At 38.5% G+C, this 11,542-nt stretch overlaps 1 protein-coding gene across 1 annotated transcript; it reads left to right on the top strand.

Annotated features, from left to right (window-relative positions):
• Nucleotides 1-5,641: 5,641 nt before the first annotated feature.
• On the top strand, nucleotides 5,642-10,708 carry prdm13 (PR domain containing 13; the record flags this gene model as incomplete). The annotated part of the gene is made up of 4 exons (XM_081388503.1): nucleotides 5,642-5,782; nucleotides 7,465-7,596; nucleotides 7,676-7,796; nucleotides 9,273-10,708. The coding sequence occupies 4 exons, from the start codon at nucleotides 5,642-5,644 to the stop codon at nucleotides 10,706-10,708; spliced, it is 1,830 nt and encodes a 609-aa protein (XP_081244629.1).
• Between the last annotated feature and the right edge of the window lie 834 nt (nucleotides 10,709-11,542).

Below are 11,542 nucleotides of genomic sequence, written 5' to 3'. Positions count from 1 at the left end.
TGGTGTTTTCTGCTCACCAGTCATGCCTTCAGATGCGTGTGCCTTACTACTCAAAGATCAGCTTGCGTCTTGCATTGCTTGTCCACAAATGGAAATAAAGCTCTGAGCATCATGTCCTTTTGTGGGTTTTGTTTCAACATTGTCTGTGCATAAAATCCGCTTTTACACAATATCAACAGGTGTAAAATGCAGGGCACCTTATGACTGTTTATGATGAGGAAGGAATAGACAGGAACACTTCTTAAGGGAGTGTGATTGTGTCACTCAAGGCTCAGTTTATGACCTTGATTCTTTGGCCAAAGGGGAACCCCAAGCTGTACGGTATACTGCCACAACAAGAATCACGCTCACTATGGCCCCATTCTATCTAAATCTTCCCTCTTCATCTGCATCTGATCCATCCTGATCGGTTCACACTGGAAAATGTCCAAACACTCAAAACTTTCTAGAAGTGTGAGGTAGATGTGCACGGGAGTACTTAAACTACATAAAACTACTGTCGGCAAAAGCAGCATGTTGACACAATTTATCCAATTAAAAATATGCATTTATATAGACTTTAAATGAAAAACTGATGATTCGATTCAAAACAACTTTCACATCACGAGCCTGAGCACTGACAAAAAACACTTGAGTCAATAGTCCACTACAGCAAACAAAAGATAAATGCTCACAACAAGCACTAAAACGTGTGACTGTTGCTAGAACTAATCAATTAAGACAGGAAAGTCTAAATATTGAAGGAAGTATCCAATATCTGAAAAGAGAGAAATTAATTCAAAGGCCTCTTCACAGTGTCATAGGATTTGTGTGAATTTTAGTGCATGTACAAAGACAGACTGACTGGAGAAAATAAAGACGTAGTGGTGGTAACACTTTACAATAAGGTCTCATTTGTTAGCATTAGTTATTGCCTTAACCAACATGAACAATTAACAATATATTCTTACAGCATTTATTAATTTTTTTAGTTATAAAACATTTGATCTTAAAAATATTGATGATTTTTAATAATAAATGTTGAGATTAACTTGAGACTAATAAATGCTGTAGAGACTAATAATGCTGTATTGTTCATTGATGTTAACTAATGTTAACAACTGAAACCTTCATATTTTATTGTATTTATCATATTCCTATCAAATAAATTACACTAATTTATCATTTTAAATTCACTCATAAACACAACATGTATTATATTTCAAATACACAAACACAATGTAATTAACCTCACTGTTGACTTTTTGTTTTACATTGTAAGTGGGGATTTAAGGTCATGTGATTATTTAGCAGATTTGGGAGAATCAAAGGCCCTCTGGGATTACAATACTAATTCAATCCAAAGCAAAAGGGATTATACCGGATTAAAATACATTAAAACAGCTATCCAGTCATTTAGTAGTTTGTCTAAATAGGATAGTTCGTTGTGACAGCAGTTTTGTGTCATTTTTAATACCGAAAAAAAAAATGTAATTGTTTTATTGTTATTATTACAATTATTATAGCCTACATATCTCAGCCTAGATTTCGCTTTTTTTTTAATTGACAGCACAGGAAAGATTCAGGGTCTTGAACATATCGGGTTAATCAATAGCCCCTCATTACTTTAGCTATACGGTCATCATTTCCACAAGCTCATCCCACCCGAAACGGAGGCGCAATTAACGGCCAGTACTTGCCTTGCATTGTTTCTCCGCAGAAATGCACTGGACATTATGAAAACCCCAGAAATGTCAATCCTGTCCATTAATGAGGTTGCTACAGACAGTCTTCAGTGATGGTCGCTGATTCATATCATTAGTATGAATTTTGCCAGTCATGTAAAATGCATTCCGAGCTATAGGCGTTGTAAAGTTGGTGATATGCATTGCGGCATGATAAAAATTATCTGCCTCATGCAATGCCTGCATGCGTGCATTATCAATATAATTAGCTGCGTTTACGTGAGTGGCTAGTGACCTTTCAAAGACGGGAGCTATCCAGGGTCCTGCCAGGCCACATGAACACCGAGTGCTGCTGAAAAAGGATTTAAATATGGTCATTACAGCTTATTAGAATCAATGCGAAAAATCAATTGTTTTCCTTTAAAGACGATTTATTAATTTAAACCTATTTCCATTTATCGAAAAGAAATAATGAGAGAAAAAAGAAGTGTGATTTCTCATCCAAAATGGTGAAACAGGGATTTTCTGTGTTAAATAAACCTTAGGCCTAATTCAGGACTCCTCACCAAAAAAAAAAAAAAAAAAAAAAATCCTCCATATTATATCCAGAACCACATATTTTATTTTAGAATAGTTTCGTTTAATTCAAATTATTCAAAATGTTTTCAATCCATGACTTGAAAGAATCTCGTCAATGGAGTAACTAATGATCTGTCTGTACATAGCATCACACAAAACTCCCTCAGTCTTTTTTTTTTTTCCCAGCGTCCACTTAAATGATCTGAGGATTAAAAGGGGGCAAAAGTTGGTGCTCTCTAAAACCTGAGAAATCCAGTCACTTTTTGCATATGGTTTTAGTGCTTTAATCCCAATTAGGCCCGGCTGACACACAGAACTATTCACTGCAATCCTCCCCTGAATACATTTGCCTAAAAATGAACTTCACAAATAGAGCTCGCGGTAAAGGCGTTCGACAGCAGAGAGAATCGGATAGAGTGAAGGTTCATTCTTACGCGCTCGAGTGAAAAAGGGTATGAATTTATAAGGTACACCGAAACATTTCAATTCAGACAAGTTTACACCCCATTATGCGAGGCCTTTCAACTGGGACAAGAGAGGTAAAGTTGGGGAAATTCGGTTCAAAAGGCAGAGCTAACTTTGTTCAGGCTTTGAATACTGAAACGAAGCAGCCCCCTTTCTTTTGAGAGCATTTAGAAATGGGAGCACGCATGAACAGAGTCAAATCAGGAGCCACTTATCTCGCCACTTTCTAATGCGACTTTGAATATTAGTCTGGGTTAAAATCCCAATCATGTCATCTGGTGGGACTCCCATACAAGCATAATTACTATTCAATCGCGTCACTAATGTCCCACCCGCATCCCCTATCTGCGGCGCAGCTGGTCCGCCCTTTGTAAGGCTTGCACTTTCCCGCAACAAGAGCGAGTAGGTTAAGCGCATACAAACAGGCATGTAAGATTAATATTTGTAGGCAATCATATTTTCGTTCATGGTAAATAAATAAATTAATAATCGGAAAAAAATGCCTGACCTTTGTTTCTTGCAGCATATATTAGCTTCATTATAGCGTATTATGCTAGTAAGCCATGGAATGTTGACGTATGCAACTAAAGTAAAAAGAAATGCAGCAAATGATTTGTATAGCCTTATTTGCACTGGGAATGAAAGAAAAACGATGAGGAAAGAAAGAGCCTACAAAAGGAGTTTGTATGGCAGAGCGTTTATGGTCGGCGTAAAAAAATGTTTTCTATAGAGGTCGGGCATTGTGCATCGTTCAGATAGAGTGGTGAACCCTTGGCACTCAAGCCCAGTTTGGACGCATGAATGAAACCCCTGGTGGGACACTGCAGTTCTTCACACAGTCGCTGTTACCCTACATTCATGCTTCATTATTTGGCAACCTGTTAAATCAAATCCCACATTTAGCTCGAATTGTAACGCTGAGACCCTGAGAAAATGCTTTCAACCACTTGACCACTTTCTCCGAATCTCACAATCCGACGGTAAAAAAAATGTTCTGGAATGCTCTGTTTGGGTCCACAATATTGTTCCGAAATAAAGCTGCTGCCGTGTAATTAATGTGCCATTTAAAAGACAGGGGACAATGCGAGCGTTCAAGCTATTTGATTTCATTTAATTTTCCATCCCATTTGCTCTGAACACTGCTTTAGCTTCCAAAACCCCTGCTCCAATGAGCGCTTTGGGATGACTTTCACCCTTTGCTTTTCCCGGTTAGGAGGACAGAAAAGAAAACGTCCCCGTTTCCGCCTTTGTGCACAATTTATTAGTTGGAGAACTTCGACTTTAAAGACACAAGACGAGAATGAGAATGGGCCCGGCTGGTGTGAGAGCTGTAGAGGCCGGACCCGCTGTTGCAGAGCGGATGGGAACCAGTCACAAATGGCAACATTAATAAATAACGCAGCGCACAGCCGGCCTTTGCATGCGCCTATTCAAAAATTGTTCGCGTGTCGTTCACGCTCTTTGACTCATTAAGGAGCCCAAAGAGAAGACTCCTAGAAAGGAGCAGTGGGGTACCTTTTCCCGAAGAAAGAAATCCCACCTCTGCTTCTCCAATTACAGCGTAGTGTCATCGCAGAGTCGCCAGGGCAGAGGTTAGCGGGACATGTTCATGGCTTGAATTTATCGCCCACAGATTCTTGTTTCTTCCCTTCGGCCTCTGTTCAGTCATTGAGGGCCACGATCAAAGAGGTCAAATGAAGTTTTAAAACCAGTGGTCACTCCACCCAGTGCTCCTGCATGAGTGAAATCAGAGTGCCATGTGTTCTCCTCTTGGCATATGTCTAAATGATAACATAAAACACTAACTTGTTATTTATTATGATGTTTGAACTCTTTAGTAACTTTGTATTCAAAAGAGCAATGCCTGTTCCATAGGCCAAGTGTACTGATTCGTAGAGGCTAAAATGATCACTTTATCTGAATGTTGGATGTATAAAATGAACTTAGAAAATATTATTGCTTTCCCCTTGAAACTATTCAATACAAGTATAAAGCTGCTAAAAGATGAAACATTCGCAAGCAGAAACTATTGTCTTGCACAGGATTTTCTGTTCTGTTCTTTATCAAATCTTTTTTTCTCCTCTCCATTAGTTCTAGAGCCGTGCAGGGCGCTTCATCAAAACTGAATGCGACCATCCTGATTGATACGTGACCTGTTGTCAAAAAGTGTGAAATGATAAGGTGGTGGTTATTTTGAAAGCGGCTCTTATTTTTTTGGCTGGTTCTCCCGTTGAGTACCTGCCCGGTCCCAGCACGGCACACGCCGGGAGTCAATAGAAGTTAACAAGTCTCCCAAACATTCCTGCTCCTTTTGTTGAAACGGCAACAGACAATGCAGCCAGGGAGAGAATAAAGAGCTTTGAAGTACATAAAACCTAAAAGGATGCAGCCAAGTAGATTTAAAGTAGTCACTGATTTCCAAAAACTGGTTTGTATAGGAACAATAAAAGGGGAGAGAATTTATGGAGAAATTATACAGTGGATTTGTCACTTAAAATATCGGAACTGTCTGACGGACAAAGCCACATGCTGAGGATTAATGGTTGCGCCAGACCTTTGATTCTGCACTCTCTTTTCTCTGCCCTTGACAAATTGGATTTTGGGGATGGGAAGGTCGCTGGGGCCTATTGTCTCTTGACCGTTTGGAGCGGTTCATTATGCGTGAGGGTGAGGGAAAGTCTCCATGTGACTATTTCGGAGGGTTCTACAGCTGCTAAAAGAGCGCAACTCTCTCATAGCGCGCTGCTCGCCCTTGCGCATTAATGTGCCGAGGGGAACCTGACTGCGCCATAAGAAAAGCCGGATCACACACGCCACCGCGTCACTTGGCGGGCGGATATTAGTCTGTCCTCATCTCAGACTCTCTGCTCATCTCAATCAGTGGCTGCTTGATCGTCCTGGTTCGGATAGCTCAGCCCCACACAGAGCAAGCCATGCAAGCGACTCGGACACCCACTATCAGTTTGTTCGCTGACTGTAGCATCCCAGCCGGGCTTCGGATAGGTCCGGTCCCGGGCATCTTCAAACTCGGGAAGTATGTTTCGGACCGCAAGGAACTTGGAGTGAAAAAAAAGGTTAGTCTGATTCGTTTCCAACGCGCTCTTTAAGAAAAATTAGAATGTTGAACATTTTATTATGACTTTTGAAAGTTTTTATAAAATGCACACCGAGAGAAATGTGAATTATGCATTCGGGACATTTTAAACAAGATGTGCAAAATACTGTACAATGTAGAATAGATTATACCTGCAAATATGCCGCCCACATTTGTTTTTATTCTGCAGCTTTTAATTTAATTTATTGAATGACCCCTACATACAAGCACAAATAAAACACAATAATAATAATAATAATAATAATAATAATAATAACAACAACTACTATTATTATTATATTTTGATTATATTGTTTCTACAACTACTACTCCTAATAATAATAATAATGCTTTAATCTGAAAAAAGTCTCAATCAAAGAAAACAAAGTATATTTTAAAAACTTTTTTTATACATTTATAAGTAATTATTTATACAGTAAAAAAAAAAAAAAAAAAAAAAAGTTAGTGCACTTTACTTTTCCAAGTCTCGATGCTGACCTGTCACTCTTCATAAAGCATCCTCGTATTAATTGGTTTGTGCTGTCAGGTTAGAAATAATTGAGTTATATTAGCAGGACAACATGTCATTCTTTTACTTAACCGCCTTAATAGGGTGACCTGAGTTTCTGGGCGAGATTTCATGCCTTCTACCCTATTACATTTCAAAGGCTTGAGGGCTGTTTTTTTCCCCAAGTACCAATTTATTTCGATAAAGATAACAGTAAATCAGACAATTAACCGATCTGTATATAAAATCTTGATTAAATTTAACTGAAACATTATATTAAATATTAGTATAAAATCACAATATGGCCAATGTATTTTATTTTAAAAAAATAAATATATGAAATATATTTAAAAAAATAAAATGTGGAATATTCGTAAATCAAATGAATATTTGATTTTTAAAAGGGTTTAAGAGGCGTTGCATGTAAACGGCTTTCACTTTCCTAAATAAGTTGTAAATAGACTGGAGCTCTTTCCGCTGTCTGCTTCTGTGATTGATGCGCGTAAATGCAACGCCGCGGGCCATGGGCGATCATCAGGTGCAATCTCCGTGTCAAATGTCACGCTTTAATCTTTAATTTGTTTGAACAGAATGGAAATGCTTTGACACTCTTCAAATTCGTTTCTCATATCAACTCAATTATGTGGCCTGTTCCTTGTAAAATTATCACCATTGTCTAATAGACCGAATAAAACGACATTAACGCGCTTTTGTTTGAAATACCTTGAGGTGATATAATTAAAAATGCTTGGGAAAAAAAAAAAAAAAAAAAAAAAGACATCAAAGAATATTAGGTGTATATTATATATATATATATATATATATATATACAATATATACAATATATATATATATATATATATATACATATACATATATATATATATATATATATATATATATATATATATATATATATATATATATATATATATATATATAAATATATATGTGTATACATTTTTACATAAAAATGATTAAATACAGGCCTATATATATTATATATAATAATATATATTTCCTTCACAGGAGGCAGGCATCGTGAGCCAATTTTATAATTCAAATTCACTGAAGAGTTTGACTATTTTTGCTACCTTTCGTTATGAACCAAGTAAACAATATTATGTTATTCATGTTGAAATTTGTATTTGTAGATTCGTCTGGTCAGGGGAGAATTCGTGGATGAGTCTGGCAGCGCAGTTCCAGATTGGATCGGGTTAATACGCGCGGCCAGGAACAGTCAAGAACAGAACCTCGAGGCAGTCTCGGATTTACCTGGAGGACAGGTGAGAAAGGAAAAAAAGAATGAATTTGATCCAATGTAAATTACAGATTATTTCTAATACTTTTCCTTCTTTTCGAAAGATATTCTACCGTGTGATGAGAGAAATACAGACTGGAGAGGAATTGAGCGTTTGGTATTCCAACGCACTGGCGCAATGGTTTGACATTCCTACGACTGCAACTCCAACTCATGACGAAAAAGGTGAGACGTCCGTCATAATTTCGTTTATTTAGAAATGTGCAATAATTAAATATAATTCTTGAAGTAGAGAATACCTCAGACCTTTTCACTTTACTTGAATATATTTCAGAAATATAAAATACCCTACAAGCTGTAGGCTATAGTCATTCAAATTACGATTTAAAAAAATAATAATAATCAAAATGCATAGCGTAAAAAAAAAATCCCGAATGAAATTCCGTTAATTTTGCAATTATCAAATAAAGCGACAGTGTATTACCAAATTAGCCTAAATAAGCACATTATTATATTATATTATATTATATTATATTATATTATATTATATTATATTATATTATATTATATTATATTATATAGCCTATATTATATATTGTTAAAACTAATAGTAAATTAGTTTTGATGCGCTATGAACGATTTTTTAAGCAACACGGCCACCAGCACAATCAAAGCCAAATCCGATTTAATAGGCTTATCTGAGTATGTTGTCAGATAATCCCTGTTTAGTTAGTAAATCGAAAGGTCTGGCGTCTGGGGCAGTAAGACATAGTGATTGGTTGAGAATTATTGAGTAGAGTACACACACACACGCTGCAGGCTAGGCTACTGTATTTGCTATATATTTACATATGATTGATCATTCATGCTCAGCTACGGTCTGTATGTATTATCTCTCTTAATTAGTTGTATTCACTAATAAAGTCCTGGATGTGCTCTCCTGGGCTGATGCGCGGTGTAGTTCAGCGAGGGTTAACAAATGTCATCTAGCCATTAATATTCATGTATTCAAAAGCAAATACATTCAAAAAGGTGCTCTACGGTAAATTAGCTGGCTGCATAATGTATTGTTTGCTAGTGAATGCAAACTTTTATGTGGGATGTATATTGCCCTGATTTGCGACGCTGTACTGTGAGCGCTGCTCTCGGGCCAATACACGGTGCGCTCCTTGACATACGCTTCCTATTCTCCAGCGTCAACAGATGGGCCAGCCTCATTGTCTTATGCGACTCGCGATTTCAAGCAACAGCTGCCGTCAATTCCACGGGAAAGCGCACAGGGAAAGTCCCTATTGAAATGTATTGGTTTGTAAGCGCCAGATTGGGCCGGCGCTTGCTCTTTTGATAGTGACAATAAACAACGGGGTTTTGAGGATTACAAAATCATTACATCTATATCATTGACCCCAGACTGCCCAACTGGTGTCATGCCAACGTGACCAAGGCGCGGTGATAAAAAATCATGACTGCAGGCTATCATATTCAGCAAAAGGCCATCTTGTCAACAAGAATCATTTACAGTCGTTCTTGGTTTGTTATAATGTTGCTCTAGAGATTAAAACAGCTTTGACGCATTATTTGAGTTTTATTTCAAAAAGAGTCTCTAATGAAATCTAATTGTAAAACATTTTCCTCATGCAATTTAAGAGCGTTGCATCTGAGAATAACGTAATTTAATTGCTTTTTAAATTTTTGTTTCAGGCGAGGAGCGCTACATTTGCTGGTACTGCTGGAGAATATTCAAATACCCGAACACCCTGAAAGCTCACGTGCATTTCCACTGTGCGTTGAGCAACGGCAGAAGTTTGGTGAGCAACGAGCAAGTGAGAGGCACAGACAACTTCAACAGATCTCCGAAATCAGGGGACATCCCGAATACGTCGTCCTCTCCACGAATCGGCCACAGCACCTTCATGTCAGACGCATTGAAACCGTTCGCCAATAAAGCGGGACTATCCAAAAAACCCAGCGCAGAGGAGCAGGACAGGGCCCTTGACATGAGCGTGACCTCGGCCAGGAACCCAGGACACATCCTGGGCCTCGGCGGGACATCGTCTGTGCTCAACAGCATGGGTTTCCATCCCGGCGTGCGCTCTGCTTTCAAACCAATGGGACTTTCAAAGATCTCCCCGGCTGAGGTCGCGAGAGATGAGCCCAATGGGAAACCAAACAGTATTGGGTTCAGTAAACTGCTGGGAAACATCAAGTCAGTGCGCACGCTAAACGAACCAAACGTTCATCCCTCAAAATGCGCGCACACCATGGACAGCACCCCTCCCGTGATCCCCTGCGCAAACACCATCCGTGGCTTTCCTCTACTGCCACATTTTGAGGAGACTTCAGCTTTCAAGCACGTTGACAACCGCATGCACCCTACCCTGTCGCCCTCGCGCTACTCCCAGCTTCCGGCCGGGTTTCACTTCGAGAGGTTCTCCTTGCCACAGTTTGATGGTGGAAAATCCTACAATGGAGATTGCAACATACCCCTCATGCCATTCACAGTTTACAATGGAGAGCTCCTTTATAGTTCCCCATACTACCCTCTGAAATTTCACTTCGGCAACCTGCTGAAATACCCAGACTATTTCGGCGCGCCCGCTCTAAATCCAGATCTAAACGCGATTACGAATATCGACAGGGAGATTGCAATGCACACGCAACAGCTGTCTGAAATCGCCGTAGAGAAGAACCGTTCACGACTGGAGTCTATGCCCGCATCGAACCCAAACTCGGGCAAGCCAAAAAAGGGACATTTGTGTCTTTATTGTGGCAAACTGTACTCTCGAAAATACGGGCTGAAGATCCACATGAGGACTCATACAGGCTACAAACCACTCAAATGTAAAGTGTGTTTTAGGCCGTTTGGCGATCCCAGCAATCTCAATAAACACATCCGACTGCACGCGGAGGGAAACACGCCCTACAGGTGCGAGTTTTGCGGGAAGGTGCTCGTGCGCAGGCGAGATTTGGAGAGGCACGTCAAATCGAGGCATCCTGGTCAAAGCATCAAAAAATCCGACGACAAAATGGATGGCATCTTCGAGGACGCCGAGCAAAAAAGCGACAACGACAGCGATGTCGATGTTTGCTTCACAGATGATCAGAGCGACCAAGAATCGAGTAAAAACAATGATTAATGGACCAATTTCTGGACATATATTTAAATAGACTTTTGCTCTTATGTAGCTAAATTATGCATGTACATAAACTAGTTATGAATTGTTTGTTTATTTTATAAAATTCATGTGAAGAGAAAACCTTGCAGACTAAGCAAATGTTCCCCTAGTAAATTAAATAATTATGTGAAGGAGGCACTCGTGAAGATAATCTCATAACATGCTTATTGGTATTGAGTAGGCTACATCTCAGCGCCCTCAATGTGGAGCTGCACTTTATAATAACGGGATTATGCCACACAAACGATGCGTTTGCGTCATCTTTTCTTTAAAAATGTTCCTGTGCATCTTTTCTTTAAAAATATCTGACCGTTTCCTTATAACACAACGTTGGAATTACCGGTCAAATCCGCACTTTTTTATTTAATTTTTTACCAAAAGCATTTAACTCATTCTGTATAAATGATTTTTGCAGAACAACGGGCACCTATCAATAAAAATAAAGTGGTGTTTCAAAGAAATTTTGGTGTTTCTATTTAGTCGAAAAGCATTTGTCAAAAAAAGTGAATATTATGAGGCTTTTCATTAAGTAACAGGATGTATCGTTTATTATTATTGTTGTTGTTGTTGTTAATTGATATTTTATTTGACCATATATTTTTCCTAGAGAAAAAAAAATCCCTCCCACTGTCCGTTTTTTAAATAAAATGGAAAAAATATAGTTTAAGATTAAATATAAATTAAAATGTGCAAGGTATATTTCTATATGTCATGGTTAGACTGCTACTTATTTTGCTTTATGGGCTGAAACAAACGTTTGGCTCTAATATTTTTTATCCATAGTATTTCAGAAAG

This window comes from Scardinius erythrophthalmus (assembly GCF_964197995.2).
Source record: "Scardinius erythrophthalmus genome assembly, chromosome: 16".
NCBI lineage: Eukaryota > Metazoa > Chordata > Actinopteri > Cypriniformes > Leuciscidae > Scardinius > Scardinius erythrophthalmus.
This window is presented reverse-complemented; position numbering and strand designations above follow the sequence as displayed.